The sequence below is a fragment of the Microcaecilia unicolor genome, chromosome 5 (assembly GCF_901765095.1).
Source record: "Microcaecilia unicolor chromosome 5, aMicUni1.1, whole genome shotgun sequence".
NCBI lineage: Eukaryota > Metazoa > Chordata > Amphibia > Gymnophiona > Siphonopidae > Microcaecilia > Microcaecilia unicolor.
The window spans coordinates 171,045,452-171,064,076 of NC_044035.1; the positions used below are offsets into that span (position 1 = coordinate 171,045,452).

General features: G+C 44.6%; 1 protein-coding gene across 1 annotated transcript in view; it reads right to left on the reverse strand.

Annotated features, from left to right (window-relative positions):
• The window catches only part of CNOT1 (CCR4-NOT transcription complex subunit 1), a 1,017,784-nt gene that overhangs the window by 611,054 nt on the left and 388,105 nt on the right, over positions 1-18,625 (reverse strand). The window contains 3 exon segments of the mRNA XM_030203593.1: positions 7,514-7,636; positions 8,003-8,204; positions 16,511-16,658. Coding sequence (XP_030059453.1) covers positions 7,514-7,636; positions 8,003-8,204; positions 16,511-16,658 — 473 coding nt within the window.

The window sequence follows — 18,625 nt, forward strand, 5'->3', positions numbered from 1 at the left end:
TTACTCACTTTAACGTCGTCCTTTAATCTCCAACTATGCTCCACCTCCCCCACTCATCAAAATGGTCACTGTCTTGATCTCATCTTCTCCAACTGTTCACCTTCTAGTTTCCTTGCCTCTGATCATCCCTCCTCTGATCACCATCTTATAACTTTCACACTTAAATCTCCTCCCTCCCAGTCCCGTCCTATCCTATCTAATTTATCTAGGAATCTTCACGATATTGACCCTTCATCTCTATCCTCCCATGTTTCAAACCTCCTCTCTACTGTGGCACCATCCACGTCTGTCAACGAGGCTGTTTCTTCTTACAACAATACTCTATCCTCTGCCTTAGACACTCTTGCACCTTTGATGACCCGCCCTGTAAGGCGTACAAAACCCCAACCTTGGCTGACTTCTAATATCCGCTACCTACGTTCCTGTACCCGCTCCGCCGAACGCCTCTGGCGGAAATCTCGGGCCCTTGCTGATTTCTTACACTTTAAGTTCATGCTGACCTCCTTCCAATCTGCTCTTTTACGTGCCAAACAGGATTATTATATCCAACTGACCAACTCTCTTGGCTCTAATCCTCGACTTCTCTTCACCACATTGAACTCTCTCCTCAAGGTGCCCCCTCCCCCAACTCCCCCTTCATTATCTCCTCAGACCCTTGCTGAATTCTTTCACAACAAGGTTCAAAAGATAAACCTTGCTTTCTCTACCTCACCAGCTCTCCCTCCACTAGTCCGTTCCCCTCTCTCTCCTTCCCCTCATTCCCTTTCCTCCTTTCCTGAAGTTACTATTGAGGAAACTACACTTCTCCTTTCTTCCTCAAAATGTACCACCTGTTCCTCTGATCCCATTCCCACCCACCTTCTTAATGCCATCTCTCCTACTCTTATTCCTTTTATCTGTCACATTCTCAACCTCTCACTTTCCACTGCGACTGTCCCTGCTGCCTTTAAACATGCTGTGGTCACACCTCTCCTTAAGAAGCCTTCACTTGACCCTACTTGTCCCTCTAATTACCGACCCATCTCCCTCCTTCCTTTTCTCTCCAAATTACTTGAGTGTGCTGTTCACCGCCGCTGCCTTGATTTTCTCTTCTCACATGCTATTCTTGACCCATTACAATCTGGTTTTCGCCCTCTCCACTCAACCGAAACTGCGCTTACTAAAGTCTCCAATGACCTATTACTGGCTAAATCCAGAGGTCAATATTCCATCCTCATTCATCTTGATCTTTCCGCTGCTTTTGACACTGTCGATCACAGCATACTTCTCGATACCCTGTCCTCACTTGGATTCCAGGGCTCTGTCCTTTCCTGGTTCTCTTCCTACCTCTCCCTCCGCACCTTTAGTGTTCACTCTGGTGGATCCTCTTCTACTTCTATCCCTCTGCCTGTCGGCGTACCTCAGGGTTCTGTTCTTGGTCCCCTCCTCTTTTCTATCTACACTTCTTCCCTTGGTTCATTAATCTCATCCCATGGCTTTTCCTACCATCTCTATGCTGATGACTCCCAAATCTACCTTTCTATCCCTGATATCTCACCTTGCATCCAAACCAAAGTTTCAGCGTGCTTGTCTGACATTGCTGCCTGGATGTCTCAACGCCACCTGAAATTAAATATGACCAAAACCGAGCTTCTCATTTTCCCCCCCAAACCCACCTCCCCGCTCCCCCTGTTTTCTATTTCTGTTGATGGCTCTCTCATTCTCCATGTCTCAGCTCGAAACCTTGGGGTCATCTTTGACTCTCCTTCTCTGCTCATATCCAGCAGACCGCCAAAACCTGTCGTTTCTTTCTTTACAACATCCGTAAAATCCGCCCCTTTCTTTCCGAGCACTCTACCAAAACCCTCATCCACACCCTTGTCACCTCTCGTTTAGACTACTGCAATCTGCTTCTTGCTGGCCTCCCACTTAGGCACCTCTCCCCTCTCCAGTCGGTTCAAAACTCTGCTGCCCGTCTCATCTTCCGCCAGGGTCGCTTTACTCATACTACCCCTCTCCTCAAGACCCTTCACTGGCTCCTTATCCGTTTTCGCATCCTGTTCAAACTTCTTCTACTAACCTATAAATGTATTCACTCTGCTGCTCCCCAGTATCTCTCCACACTCGTCCTTCCCTACACCCCTTCCCGTGCACTCCGCTCCATGGATAAATCCTTCTTATCTGTTCCCTTCTCCACTACTGCCAACTCCAGACTTCGCGCCTTCTGTCTCGCTGCACCCTACGCCTGGAATAAACTTCCTGAGCCCCTACGTCTTGCCCCATCCTTGGCCACCTTTAAATCTAGACTGAAAGCCCACCTCTAACATTGCTTTTGACTCGTAACCACTTGTAACCACTCGCCTCCACCTACCCTCCTCTCTTCCTTCCCGTTCACATTAATTGATTTGATTTGCTTACTTTATTTATTTTTTGTCTATTAGATTGTAAGCGCTTTGAGCAGGGACTGTCTTTCTTCTATGTTTGTGCAGCGCTGCGTATGCCTTGTAGCGCTATAGAAATGCTAAATAGTAGTAGTAGAGAGGTGCTATTGGTGGGAGATTACAATCTGCCGGATGTAGATTGGAAGGTTCCATCTGCAGAATCGGAAAGAAGTAGAGAGATCGTGGATGCTTTTCAAAGTGCTCTGCTCAAATGATGATGGAACCCACGAGGGAGGGAGCGATGCTGGATCTGGTGCTCACAAATGGGGAGTGTGTCAAATGTCTGAGGGGGTGCCCACCTGGGCAGCAGTGACCATCAAATGATTTGGTTTGATAAGACAGCTGAAGTGGAGGACGGCCACTCAAAACTCCAAGTCCTGGATTTCAAGGGTGCTGACTTTAGTAAAATGGGGGAATACCTGAGGAAGGAGCTGATGGGCTGGGAGGACGTATGAGAAGTGGAAGGACAGTGGTCCAGGCTGAAAGAAGCTATAAATATGGCCACAAACCTTTATGTAAGGACAGTACATAAAAGCAAGAGAAAAAGGAAACAGACATGGTTCTCCAAGCAAGTGGCTGAGAAAAAAAGGCTAAAGAGTTGGCGTTCCTGAAATACAGAAAAACTCAAGAGGAGGAACACAGGGAGGAATACCTGATGAAACAAAAAAGCCAAGGGAAAGATACGTCTGGCGAAAGCGCAAGCGGAAGAACAAATGGCTAGAAATGTAAGGAGGGGTGACAAAAATTTCTTCAGGTATATTAGTGAAAGGAGAATGACTAAAAAGGGAATTGTGAGACTAAAAGATACAGCGAAACGCTATGTAGATAAAGATGAAGAAAAAGCAAATTTGCTAAAAAGATACTTTGTTCTGTTTTCACAGAAGAAAATCCTGGAGAAGGACCATGGACTGGCAAAGTACATTTGAGAATGGACTGGATATAGCACCGTTCACGGAAGAATGTGTGTATGAACAACTTGAAAATCTAAAGATGGACAAAGCCATGGGACCGGACGGGATCCACCCCAGGATATTGAGGGAGCGCAGAGAGGTCCTGGCAGGTCCTCTTGATTTGTTTAATAAATCCTTGGAGACGGGAGAGGTTCCGAGGGATTGGAGAACGGCATATGTGGTCCCTCTTCACAAAAGTGGTGATAGGGAAGAAGCTGGAAACTACAGGCCGGTAAGCCTCACTTCGGTTATTGGAAAGGATAGTGAATTTCCTGGAAGCCAATAAGTTGCAAGATCCGAGACAACATGGTTTTACCAAAGAGAAATCGTGCCAAATGAATCTCATTGAATTCTTTGATTGGGTGACCGGAGAACTGAAGCATGGACGTGCTATAGACGTAATCTACTTAGATTTCAGCAAAGCTTTTGGCACGGTTCCCCACAGGAGGCTCTTAAATAAACTGGACAGGCTGAAGATGGGACCCGAAGTGGTGAACTGGATTAGGAACTGGTTGACGGACAGACTCCAGAGGGTGGTGGTTAATGGAATTCGCTCGGATGAGGGAAACATGAGTATTGGAGAGCCTCAGGGATCGGTGCTGGGGCCGATTCTGTTCAATATATTTGTGAGTGACATTGCTGTAGGGTTAGAAGGTAAAGTTTGCCTATTTGCAGATAATACTAGATTTGTAAGAGTGGACACCCGGGCGGGAGTGGAAACATGAAAAAGGATCTGCGGAAGCTAGAAGAATGGTCTAAAGTTTGGCAACTAAAATTCAATGCAAAGAAATGCAAAGTGATGCACTTAGGGAGTAGAAATCCACGAGAGACGTATGTGTTAGGCGGTGAGAGTCTGATATGTACGGACGGGAAGATGGATCTTGGGGTGATAGTATCTGAGAATCTGCAGGCGACAAAAAAGAGTGACAAGGCGGTGGCTGTAGCCAGAAGGTTGCTAGGCTGTATAGAGAGAGGTGTGACCAGCAGAAGAAAGGTGGTGTTGATACCCCTGTATAAGTCATTGGTGAGGCCCCACCTGGAGTATTGTGTTCAGTTTTGGAGGTCATATCTTGCTAAGGATGTAAAAAGAATTGAAGCAGTGCAAAAAAAAGCTACAAGAATGGTATGGGATTTGCATTACAAGACGTATGAGGAGAGACTTGCTGACCTGAACATGTATACCCTAGAGGAAAGGAGACACGGGGTGATATGATACAGACGTTCAAATATTTGAAAGGTATTAGTCCGCAAACGAACCTTTTCCGGAGATGGGAAGGCAGAACTAGAGGACATGAAATGAGATTGAAGGGGGGCAGACTCAAGAAAAATGTCAGGAAGTATTTTATTTTTACAGAGAGAGTGGTGGATACTTGGAATGACCTCCCGCGGGAGGTGGTGGAGATGAAAACGGTAATGGAATTCAAACATGCATGGGATAAACAAAGGAATCCTGTTCAGAAGGAAGGGATCCTCAGAAGCTTAGCCGAGATTGGGTGGTGGGACTAGTGCTGGGCAGACTTCTACGGTCTGTGCCCTGAAAATGACAGATACAAGGTAAGGTATACACAAAAAGTAGCACATATGAGTTTATCTTGTTGGGCAGATTGGATGGACCATGCAGGTCTTTTTCTGCCGTCATCTACTGTGTTACTATGTAATTAAATTCAGGAATTTGTTGCCAGAGAACGTGGTAAAAGTAGTTAGCTTAGTGATGTTTAAGGTAAAATTGTTTGTTACATTTGTACCCCACATTCTCCCACCTATGTGCAGGCTCAATGTGGCTTACATAGCGCCGTGGGGCGAAAGCCTCCTCCGGTGAAGGAACAAATATAGAGTGATGTTATTTTAAATGAAATAGATATGTACAGACATATTAAAGAAGCATAGACAGGGAAGTTACCTGCGTATAATTTTCCTTCCTTTAGTAGCAGAAGAATCATCCAGGAACTGGTGGGTTGTGTCAATCTACCAGCAGGTGGAGATAGAGATTAAACTGAAGGCAGTGATACCAGACGGTCAGCTCCTCCTTCACTTCAGTATCTCTCTCATCACCAAGCAGAATCAGACAAGAAACCAGGAAGCCTTCCTCACCAACCAAACACAACAGAAACTCATCATTAAGACTTAGAGAAACCACGACCGCAATGGACTCTTCAAGTGGTTTCTGTTCTCTCTCATTTTTTTTTTTTTGAAACTGAAGACCAGGACAAGGACAGGCAAAATACATGTGGCTGACAGAGGGCAGAATCCTGGATTCATCTGCTGCTACTAAAGGAAAGAAAATTAGCAGCTACAGGCATAATTTTACCTTCGTTAGTGTATGCAGCAGATGAATCCAGGAACTGGTGGAATCTACCAAATTAGCATTATGTTGGTCACGCTCCAGTTTTCCATAGATGATTTTAATTACACTTTAGAAAACACTAAGAGCATGCAGTTTCTTTTCTTACGTTAAAGGGCATTTAGACCCATCAAGGAGGGGTTAAACAAGAATCAGTATCTCACACACACAAAATTGACTAAAAGAGAAAGTGTTCCACTACATCAGTGAAATGGCTTCATTATTTACTCACTCAATAGCAAGTATGGACAGAGGGCTAGAAAGTGACCTGCATGTAACTAAGGGGGGGAAAAAAGAAAAATCAGAAAAAGTAACATCTACCAGTAAGCCATCTCAGGAATAGCCCGCTCCCTCAAACTCACTCCCAAAAGGGGCTACACCTTCCCTGAGACTACCTCTTTCAGAAAGCCTGGCTCTTCTCTTAAGCCTTTAATGGCTGTGACAACTATCCAGTAACAACACATAATAGTCTGTGGCACACCTTCAGACCAGTTCCACATACCTTGTTCAATTGTACATATATATTTTACCATAAATCTAGCCGACCACGTATTTATTCCGATGCCTATGTCTTACAAATCTTATCTTTCTCTACTTCCAACTGCACATGGACACTGTTAACTATAAAGTGGTTTCAGTGTTTTAAGCACCACATTTACTTTGAATGAATGTTGTGATCTGCTGTTTTAATATGCACATTACTAACACTATTACAATCAGTATAGTTTTACTATTCCTTTGGAGAAATTAGTTCTTACCTGCTAATTCTCTTCCTTGATTCCTTCCAGAACAAACAGGAATGCCTTCTTCTGCCAGCAGAGGAGACCAAGAACTGATTCATGACATCATAAGTATCCTGAGCAGTCCCTCAGTATTGCCAATAAGTTCCCCTCCCCACCCAAAAAAAATTTACCAGGAACAAAACTGAACCGATCCAAAAATTAGCCAAAACTGAAGATCCAAGCACACAAAACAAGACCACCACTTATTTACTCCTACACCACCTAAAAATTTCTTCTGTTTAGTTTTACTTTCACAGTAAAGGCAGTTCTGGGCTGGTCCAGAGGGACTCCAGGAAAGAACATTAGTAAGAACTAATTTGTCCTTCTCCATCCCACCAAACCATTCCAGACAAATGGAATTCAAGGTCTATGAGGCCAAACAGCCCCCGCACCCAGCCCACAGGGTTTGCTACAGCAGATCCTGCAGCTCCAGCAGGAAAGATAGAAAAGAAATAGAACAGAATAAAAAATCAACATTTAAAAAAAATTGCCCAAAATCGGTCTCACTTGACTAGCCCAGACTGCACAGGATGCTAACCCACCATCTGCTGGAGACTGAGAAATACTGACTGATAAAGGACTGCACAGGATACATATAGCATGATGTTAGTTATTCTCAATCTCCATTTGCTGGAAGGAGAAGACATACCCACTTGTCTGAAATGATCTCAGATTAAAGTCAGTTTGCCTCACTTTTGTACTTGTGTATTATGCGGATATATTGATCATTTCACTATTGTCAAGATGTTACTACAATTTTAGTTGTCTATATAAAGCAATGCTGCTATACACCGCCTTAGATGAATCTCTTCTCTTCCTAAAGGCAGCAATACACCGCCTTAGATGAATCTCTTCCTAAAGGCAGCAATACACCACAACAAAAGAAAAGTGACATATGGCTTCCAAAGTTAAAACTACACAGTTACACAACTACTAACCTCCCTTTTGCTAGTGGAAATAACTGAAGCCCACAGCCACACTTCAGTCACAGACAATACCACTTACAAGGCTTCATCTTACTCTGCTGGAATGTAGGCTGGTTGAGTCCAGATGCACTCAGTTTCCTCTGTCCGAATGGATCACTGTTGACTGCAGGGAGTCCAAGACCTCCACTTCCTATTCCTGTCAAGCTGCCTGAGCCACCTAACAACAGAAAAGCAAAGCTGGAAAAGTGCATCCTATGTAATAAGCATGATTCATAACCAGGGTCGGTGCAAGGGTATTAGGTGCTCAAAGTGAACCTTCAGCCTTCCCCCTCCCACTTTCAGGTCAATAGGATCCTATGGGAATTAAACATGGTGCTAGGCTACTATTTTGCCTAGATTTACAGACTGCTCACCAGTGTTTGTTGTTAAAGTATAATTGAAATTTCTCCATTCATACACCATAAGTAGAAAAAATAAAACAACTATCTGTAAACAGCAATTAAGCATAGTGGAATTTCCTCACGCAAGAATTGTGTACTTCAATTTCATCCTTTTCTTAACCAAACATGTAGAACTAAAATACCTGGAAGCTGAGAGGAGAGTCCTCCAATGCCACTGAAAGCAGTCATCTGGTTTGGTGTAGAGAGAGGAGGAAAAGCTTTTGCTGGTGATTGAGGAGTACTGAAAGCAGAGCCCAAGTTGGGAGGGAAGGCAGGCATACTCTGAGTATGAGGAACAGCTGAGCTACCAATACTGAGTGATGCCATTGCAGCTAGAGGGTCAATCTGAAAAGCACAAAAATAGTTAACTGAGCAAATTAGTCTCTTACATTAGCAATAAATTCTTTCCAAGAAGAGGACAAACACAATAGAATTCTTCCATTCCATTCCTAGACCAGGGAAAGGCAACTCCTCGCCCTTGAATACAAATTAGTCAGATTTTCAGGACATCTGCAGCAAACATGTTTGAGATGCATCTGCATACAATGGAGGAAGAGGATGCTTATTCAGTATAACGTGAAAACCCAACCAGACTGCGGCACACAATGACCTCAACAGCTACCCCTATCAGGTAACTTCCTCTCTAATGGAGACTCATTATTCAATAGACAATTATCGATTTTGTATTCACTGATTAAAGCAAGGGTTCTCTTATAGACAAGCACCAGAGTGGAAATTCCTTCCTAAGGTCAGAAAGGGAAAACCCCACAGTCCATATGCATGCACAGGTCTACTATGTAGTTGACTGCTAAGGTAATAGACTGGGGTAAACTCTGTGAAGGCAACTTCCTAGAAAGAAAAATTGGTATGTATGTCTAATATATCCTTTCTACAGAGATCCCATTACAAGTAGATAAGGGATATTTCTTTTTTTTTTTTTTTTAAACAGGCAGGATAATCCATCTACACAAGTCAAGGAATGCCAAAGTTGAGGGTTTTAAAAAGTTATTTTGAGTTCTAACAATGGAAACTCACATAGAAAGAGGAGAGACACGAAACGGAAAGCAAATATGAAAAATGTTTTATTAGCTGTAAAATGTATTCAATAAAACCATAAACAAACATTCCTCATGATAAAATTTATGTTGGCTATGATTCTGCATATATCTTTTACAAGTGGTGATGAATTAAAAAAGATATATAAAACAAAACAATTGGCCTGTATCCTGAATAGAATCCTTCAGTGGAAACCCAGCACCAACTAGTATGGGGGAAGCTGGGTGATGGTTGAATAAAACTTGCATAATGGACTGCCCAAAAGAACAGAACTCCCTCCTGGACTTTAGATACTAGTATGATGTAAAGATGAGGGCTAAAGACCATGTTGCCATTTTGCATATATCTTAGATGAAGGTTGAATGAAGGTGATGTCAGCTGCACTCCTGCTCTTCCATAGCTTTGAGATGCACTATTAGCCATCTGAACAGAGTTCTTAGCTACTGCTAGCCTTAAACTGTTAGATCAGCGATTCCCAAACCTGGCCCTGGGAGCACTCCCAGTCAGGTTTTTATCCATAATGAATATCAATGAGAAATTTGAATGCACTGCCTTCACTGCATGCAAATCTCTCATGAATATTCATTGTGGACATCCTGAAAACCAGACTGGATGGGGTGCCTCGTTTGGGAAGGAGAAATTAGACCTTACCTGCTAATTTGCTTTCCTTTAATCCCTCCGGACTGGCCCAGGACTGGACTGATGGGTTGTGCTCGCCTTCCAGCAGGTGGAGACTGAGAAAAAAAAACTGACTCTAGAGAGCCAATAAGAGCCCTGGTCATGTGACCCTAGCCTCAGTATTTAACAAAGCAGAAAAAAGAAGGAAGACCTAACACTATGCCCCGAGGAATTCAAGCAGCCAGAAAGCACCATAGAAAACGTGCTTCAACGGCTCACCGGCAACTCACCAGAGCAGCGGTATGGCCTTTTCAACGGCTCACCAGCAACTCTCACCAGAGCAGCGGTATGGCCTTTTCGTATACATATGGATAGGCAAAGTATTTACAAATTTATTTACTCATCTCTAAGTGATAATTTGGAAAATAGCTTATGCATTTCTAGTACGTGATAACTGGCAAAAACAGCTCTGTAAAGGATTGGGCATCTGAACACAGGAAATCTGAACAGACAGAAAGAAAGAATATGGGAGGGGCCTGGGCAGGTCCGGAGGGATTAAAGGAAAGCAAATTAGCAGGTAAGGTCTAATTTCTCCTTCCTTAGCATCCCTCCGGACCGGCCCAGGACTGGACTGATGGGACGTAACAAAGCAGTAGTCCTACAGGTGGGACCCCAGGAAGCCCGCAGTGAGTACCCACGATGCAAATACCGCCTCCTGCCGACAATGAACATCAAGTCTGTAATGTTTAGAAAAAAGAATGGAGAAAGGAGCATGCCGCCACCCCATATATATCTCTGCAGGAGGCACCAAAGAACAGTCCGCCCATGACGCTGCCTGCTCTCTAGTAGAATGAGCTTTAACAGCCTCCGGGACTGCCTTGTCTGCCCAGAAGTAGGCTGACGCTATCATGTCTTTAATCCACCTAGAGAACTTGGGCTTACAAGCTGACAAACCCTTATGGTGAGCAGCAAAAAGAAGAAAGACGATCCGAGCGGCGAAAATCGTCAGTGACTGCGAGACACCGTTTAACCAAAGTACACAATTTCTTCTGCTCGTGCGTACCTGAGACCGACCCCAGAAGAGGAAGAAAAAACCGACCGGGGCAGATGAAAACGAGAGAGTACTTTAGGCAAAAAAGAATGAACTGAACGAAGGACCACTCGCTCTGTAGAAAAGGAGACCTGCTGTTTAGGGTCAAGTCCGTCAGAGAACAAGTTTGCAATGGTTCAAATGGAAGCCCCGTGAGAGTCAAAAGCACCAGATTAAGGTCCCAAGATGGAAAGATCAATCTGACCAGTGGCCGAAGAAGGCTAACTCCTGTTAAGAAACAGGTGACCTCGGGAAGACTAGCCACCGACTTACCTCGAATCAGACCTCTGAAACAGGACAAAGCTGCCGTCTGCACTTCAAGTGAAGAAAAAGACAGTTCTTTATCAAATCCTCACTGCAGAAAATCTAACATCTGAGCCACGGAAACTTGAAAAGGAGCAATCCCAGCATCTGCACACCAAGCCTCAAAAATTTCCCAGGCGCGAATATAGCAGAGAGAGCTGGAGGGACGACAAGACCGAAGCATGGTGCAAACATCTGAGCTGAAAAAAACCCTCTTAGCTAACGGGCTTGTTGAAGAGCAAGCCGTAGCCAAACATCGAGCCGGGTCTGGATGGGAAAACCGGTCCCTGAATCAGTAAGGACTTGTGTACCAGAAGTCGAAGAGGAGACATCACGTTCAGCGGCTGAGGGCGTCAAGGCCAAACTGGAGCCACCAGAATTACTGGTCCCCCATGTTTTTCTATCCTCTGTAGGAAACAACCTAATAGAGGCCACATAGGGAACGCATAAAGAAGTTCGGAGGACAACCTCTGCAAGAGGGCATCTACCCCTTCCGCTCTTGCATCTCTTCGGCGACTGAAGAAGCGAGGAACGTTAGAGTTGAGACTGGAGGCGAACAGATCAAAAACTGGAGTGCCCCAATGACGTACTATCAACTGAAACGCTGGATTACTGAGAAACCATACGCCTGGATCAAGCGTGTGACAACAGAAAAATTCCAATTGAAAATTGTCGACTCCTGCTACATGCGAGGCTGATATGGCAGTGAGATGAACTTCTGTCCATACCGAAGACTCTCCGCCTCTCGATACAAGAAAAGGCATCTTGTTTCCCCCTGGTGGTTGATATAGGCTACTGCCGAGGCGTTGTCTGAGAGAAACTCGGACCGGTTAGCCCACTAGGAGAGGACTGAAGTGCTGCAGAGCGAGCGGAATCGCCCTGGTCTCCAAGAAATTGATGGATTGAGTTGCTCCCAGCGATGACCAGAGGCCCTAGGTCCATTTGTCGAGACCATGAGCTCCCCAGCCCCACAGACTGGCATCCGTCGTGAAGGCTACCCACTGAGGAGATTCCAATGGCATTCCCTTGGTGAGATTCGACATCCGCACCCACCGAAAGAGAGAGATGCGTTCCTGGTTGCAAAGAGACCATCTCATCAGAAGAGAATCCCTCTGAGAGGACCACCGGGAGAGAAGAGACCCCTGAAGAGACCTCCTGTGAATCCTGGCCCCAGGGCACCACCTTTATAGTGGCTGCCATAGAACCGAGGACCTGAAGATACTGTCACGCCGACGGAACCTTTTGGTAAAGTAAATCCAGCATCTGATACCGAAGCTTTAGAATCCTGCCTTGTGGGAGAAAAGACTTGACCCCGCGCCGTGTCGAAGGTGACTCCCAAATACTCCAGAGACAAATGTAACCAAACGACTCTTGGCTACATTCACTACCTAACCTAGAGACTGCAAGAAATGCACCACTCGGACCGTGACCTGACAACTCTCCTGATAAGACTTTCTCTAATCAACCAGTCGTCTAAGTAAGGATGAAACGAGGATCCCTTGTTTGTTGAGCGCTGCTGCTACTATGACCATAACTTTGGTGAAAGTGTGCGGAGCTGCTGCGAGATCAAAGAGCAGGGCGCGAAACTGGTAATGTCGAACTAGAATCACAAAGCGCAAGAATCTGCGGTGAGCCTGCTGAATAGGAATATGTAAATAAGCCCCTGTCATATCCAAGGCCGTTAACTACTCTCCTCACCGAACTGCCACTATGACTGACCGAAGAGTCTCCATACGAAAACTTGTGACTCAAGAGCGCGATGGACAGCTTTTTAGATCTAAAATAGAACGGAAGGGAGAGTGCTGTTGAAAATGACCGGTTAATACTTAAAACAAAAACTAGCTATTTTCTGGGTGTTCTGGTGGGGGAGAGGAGGGGTGACCAAGGTCACTGCATAAATAGGGCTACATACCCCAGCCCTATATTTGTGGTGTCTCATAGCTGGTTAAGTTCCGAATATAGCTATACACCAGCTATGGTAGCTCGCTCCGGTCAGTAATAATTTTTTTTTTTTTTTTTTTTTAATATAGGTTCAACCATTTGCTCATTATGGACGTCTGATTCACCGGCGTTTAATTTCCTGGATCTTCCCAATCCTCGTATCATGGTCATTTCTCCTCCCCCCCTTAGATGAACCAGACCCACACTCATTTGATATGAATGTGGTATTTGTGACCTGGATTGCCACTGTTGGAAACACTACCCTGTCGAATGCTTTTTCTGCATCCATAGTTAGTAAAGCAAATGCCTCCCCTTTCTGTTGTGCTCCCCATGTGATATGAAGTGATCTCCTAATGTTATCAGCAACCTGTCTCTGGGAAATGAAGCCCGATTGATCTATGTGGATTAAATGGAGTAAGATCTTCTTTAGCCTTTTGGCCATGACGTTTGCTAATATTTTTGCATCAACATTAAGGATATAGGTCTATACGAGCCGCAGGTAGTCGAATCTCGCCCTGGCTTTAGGATCACTGATATGCCCGCTACCTGCACGCTTGGTGGTAGTTCCCTGCTTTTAAAACATTAATTTCCGACCCTTTGCAGCTGGGGTCCCAATTCCCTACCCAGCACCTTGTAGAACTTGGCTGTGTAGCCATCCATTCCCGGTGCTTTACCCCCTTTCAGCCCCCTTATTACTCCCTGTATCTCATCCACAGAGATAGGCTGCTCCATATGTCCCCTTTGTTCTTCCGTTAATTTTGGAAGATCCACTCGCTCCAGATAGTTCTGTCTCTCTATACTGGACCCACTAGTCTCTTTTGAGTATAAAGCTGTATAATACTGGACAAATTGATCCCTAATCTCCCCATCCTGCAGAAAAACCTGATCCCCCTCTCCCCTAATTTTAGCAATAGTACCACTTACTTGTCTCTTACTTGGGTGGCAGAGCCAGTGGCGGGAGGCGGGGATGGTGCTGGGAAGATTTATACGGTCTGTGCCAGAACCAGTGGTGGCAGGCGGGGCTGGTGGTTTGGAGGCAGGGATAGTGCTGGGCAGACTTATATGGTCTGTGCCCTGAAAAGGACAGGTACAAATCAAGGTAAGGTATACACAAAAAGTAGCACATATGAGTTTATCTTGTTGGGCAGACTGGATGGACTGTGCAGGTCTTTTTCTGCCGTCATCTACTATGTTACTATGTTACCACTGAAGTAAAACACAGTGAATGACATGCTGCTACTCCATTTATCTGGATGTAGGCAGGTAAAATAGTTGAGATTTCTTGTAGAACAAGAAACAAGATTAGTTTGAACATTTTTTCCACCTGAAATTAAGTTAATTTAATTTTTTTTGTTTTGGGATGGGACAACTTCCCTATTAAGAAGGATAGAGAGCCTAGGGCAGTGATGGCGAACCTATGGCACGCGTGCCAGAGAGGGCACACAGAGCCCTCTCCCTTGGCACGCGCGCCATCGCTGGTCCACCCACTCTCCCTCCCTCCCAGCACCAGGCCTGCCTCCCACCCTCCCTCCAACCAAAGCAACCATCAACCCGCCCCGCCCGTCCTCCCTCCCTCCCAGCACCAGGAATCCCCCCTTCTCTTAAATTTTAAAAGCGTACCTCCTCAGAGTTCATTCAGGCGGCGTGCGTCGGCAGTGGCAGCGAAGCGCGTGTTCTTCGCTTGGCGCGCCTTCCTTTCTGTATCTCAAGCTCAGCTTGAGGGACAGAAGAGAAGGCGCACCGAGCGAAGAACACGCGTTTCGCTGCCGCTGCCACCGCACGCCGCCTGAATGAACTCTGAGGAGGTACGCTTTTAAAATTTAAGAGGAGAAGAGGGGGTTCCTGGTGCTGGGAGGGAGGGAGGGAGGATGGGCGGGTTGATGGTTGCTTGCTTGTTTGTTTGGTTGGAGGGAGGGCGGCCTGATGTTGGGAGCTGGGTGGGAAGGAAGCCTGATGGTGGGTGCTGGGTGGGAGGGAGGCCTGGTGTTGGGTGCTGCCGGGTGCTGGGAGGGCAGGGGGGAGAGAGGAGGGTGGCTGGACATTTGTGGCTGGAGGGGAGAGAAGGGTTGCTGGACATGGATGGAGGGCAAGAAATGAAGAAGAAAGGAGGAAAGTAAAGAAATAAATGGAAAGGAAGCCGTGGTAACGGAGTTAAGACAACAGATAGAGAGCAGCAGAATCAGCGACTAGAACCAATATGGATAGAAAAACAAAATCACCAGACAACAAAGGTAGGAAAAATCATTTTATTTTCATTTTAGTGTTTGGAATATGTCGAATTTGAGAATTTACATCTGCTGTCTTATTTTGCACTGGGTATACTGGAGCTGTAACAGCTTACAGAAATGATTTATAATGGAAGAAAATCATGTTATTTTTTTCTCCTATACTAATATATTTTCAATGATGTCTGTTTATATGCGCCATGGCTGGTGTAAGGGGTGTGGCTATCATAGGGGGTGGAGTCATATGTGGTGACCCCGCCCATAATGAGTACCAGCACTTTGTGATAAATAATTCGATTTTGGGTTGCTGTTTGGGCACTCTGTCTCTGAAAGGTTCGCCATCACTGCCCTAGGGCTATCTTAGAAAAGAGAAAGCTGAAGGGAGATTTAATCAAGGTCTATAAAACACTGAATGGAGTGGTAGAGGTGAATCACTTACATAGTAAAAACATAGTAGGTGACTGCAGAAAAAGACCTGCACGGTCCATCCAGTCTGCCCAACAAGATAACTCATATGTGCCACATTTTGTGTATACCTTACCTTGATTTGTACCTGTCTTTTTCAGGGCACAGACCGTATAAGTCTGCCCAGCATTATACCTGCCTCCCAACCACCAGACCCACCTCCCACCACCGGCTCTGGCACAGACCGTATAAGTCTGCCTAGCACTATCCCCACCTCCCACTACCGGCTCTTGCCACCCAATCTCGGCTAAGCTCCTGAGGATCCATTCCTTCTGAACAGGATTCCTTTATGTTTATCCCACGCATTCTTGAATTCCGCTACCGTTTTCATGAAGCTAAGTAATAAATTTAAAACAAACCGGAGAAAATATTTCTTCACCCAACATGTAACTAAACTCAAATTCTTTGCCACAGAATGTGGTAAAAGCAGTTAGCTTAGCAGGGTTTAGAAAAGGTTTGAATAATTTCCTAAAAGAAAATTCCATAAAAATTTTAGATGGACTTGGGAAAATCCACTGCATATTTCTAGGTCTCTGCACCATAAAATCTGTTTTACTGTTCTGCGGATCTTGCCAAGCACCTTGTAACCTGGATACTAGGCTTGATGGGCCTTCAGCCTGTCCTAGTATGGCAACACTTATGTTCTTATGAAAACCTGAACGGCTGGGTGTGTCCTGAGGACTGGGTTGAAAACCTGTCTGTATTGCAGTGCATTTGGTCAACAATTGTAACACTATATCCCTTTCAAGAGCATACTTTATAAGTGGCAGCAAACTTCAAGGCAACTATTGTCTTATGCTTAATGCATGACAATGAGTCTCAGCAGGAATTCTCCCTTTTTTTTTTTTTTAAATACACTATAGCACTGTGGATCACTTTTTGCGGCTTTTCTATACTTTCTTCCAGTCAAAACAGAGGAAAAAAAGCTGCTTAGAAATTTTGTTTTTAAATACCTGCACTGGAGAAATGGCATCCAAACTACTGGTGCTAGGGGGACGACCTTTGGGCATGACTCCAGGAGGTGGCTGCCTGGCTTTATTCACATTGCTGCAGTTTGCCATCATAGTCAGGATGGTCTCCGACAGTTCCTGGGAAATGCTCCTGAACAAAAAAACAGGGAAGAGAAAACATGAGAAAAGAATCTTCCAACTTCACTAAAAACATGGCAGTCAAACTAATGACTGATAATGCACTCAAGCTCAAATACTATTGTCAATTTGAAACTCAAAAACACTTCTTCACACTCGCTGTGTATCTCAATGGATACAGGAAAAACTCTAGTCCAGGTAGTGTCAATTATTATTCTGTTTATAATTTTAAGTGGAGAAAAAGGCTTCAGTATCGCCAGCCAGAAATTAACCGACTAAGGCGTGGGCCCGGGGCACCATCATTTCGCCAGAAAAAAACTTCATAATACTCAATATATTCAAAAGGTACTACTGAGCAAATCATGTATCCACAACATTCCTGTGAGTTGTGGATACATGAATTGCTCAGTAGTACCTTTTAAATATATTGAGTACTGTGGAGTTTTTTTTCTGGCAAAATGATGGTGCACCGGGCCCACGTCTTATAGTCGGTTAATTTCTGGCTGGCGATACTGAAGCCTTTTTCTCCACTTAAAATTATAAATTATAAACAGAATAATAATTGACACTACCTGGACTAGAGTTTTTCCTGTATCCATTGAGATACACAGTGAGTGTGAAGCTGAGTCACTAAACCACAGAATTAGATGATTAATTAGCCAATAGTTTTTCCTTCAGTCTTGAACAGGGGACACCAAATATTCAGAGAAAAATCATTCTAGCTAACTACATCTACATGCCTGCATAAAATGGATTTATGTAGCTCCTAGTTATCAGTTACTGTTCAATCCCTTCTGTCGTCACACATTGTTAGAAACCTTATGTTCACAGATCACAGTATGAAAATATAGCACAGTGGTTCCCAAACTGTAGTTTGAGACCCCAAATGGATCTGGCTCCCCTTCCCTTTGGACATCCACTATGACCTATTCAAAGTAGTGGCAGTCAGCATTCACTGCCCTCCCCACAATTCTCAGAATACCCTTCTAGCTTAAGACATTATCCCTACATATCCTGATGCAATTTCAACCGATTAACCTGCACGGCAGTTAATCTATAGTGTTTACCAACTCCAAGCTCGACACCTCTTGTACCCACCAGTTGGAAGCGACCACCAGGCGAGCAGAAGTAAAAAAACAATAGCATCACTTTGTCCATAAGCTCCCATTACCCCCTCCACTCTCCTAATCAGCAGAGCATTTTCTATTGTACATGGTATAGGAACGTCAAGTAGCTGTTGCCATAAGAAAAAACCTCCCACTAGAATGCCTGAACCTTGAAACTGTTCCACCAAAAATGTACTTATGTGCCCCATAAACCACACCCTTTTTCATAATGGCATGTAGTTTAGATGGCAAACAGTGCCACCTCACCAAAACCTTAAGGTCATTCTCAATCTGGGGAACATAGGAAAGCTTGTGAGATCTCAATGTTATATCCTGACACTCCTCTGAGAACTCATGGTGAAATCCTCTCCCAAGCCACCCTATAACTAGCCTTCCAAATACCCAGATCATTAAGTAGCCCATAAAAGAAAGATATAGCTCTCCCCACTGGTCTGCCCATTAAGGTTTCAAAGGAAGACTTAAGACCCCCACCCCCTGCAATGAACTGTTCAGTCTGTAGGAAACATTTGACCTGCAAATAGGGAAAAGTATTCCTAACTTCCAAGGAATACCAAGCTTGTAAGGTTCCAAACTGAACAATTTGGCCTTCCGCCAAAAATTGCCCAAAACAATGGAGACCGTGACCTTCCCAACATTGAAACAAATTCCCTCACCCAGGTTGAAATTAGTCAGTGTTCCCCAAGGTTTGAAAATAAGGCCACCGTTTGTTCTTCAGTAAATGAATAAGGTGCATTTGAAGCCACACCTCTGTAGAAGTTCTAGTGAATGAATTGACAAAGTTCTCAAATATCCTTTTGTGCTCGAACAGCCCAGGGGAGAGTCCTCAACTTAGTAGAGCTGGCCCCTTGATCCA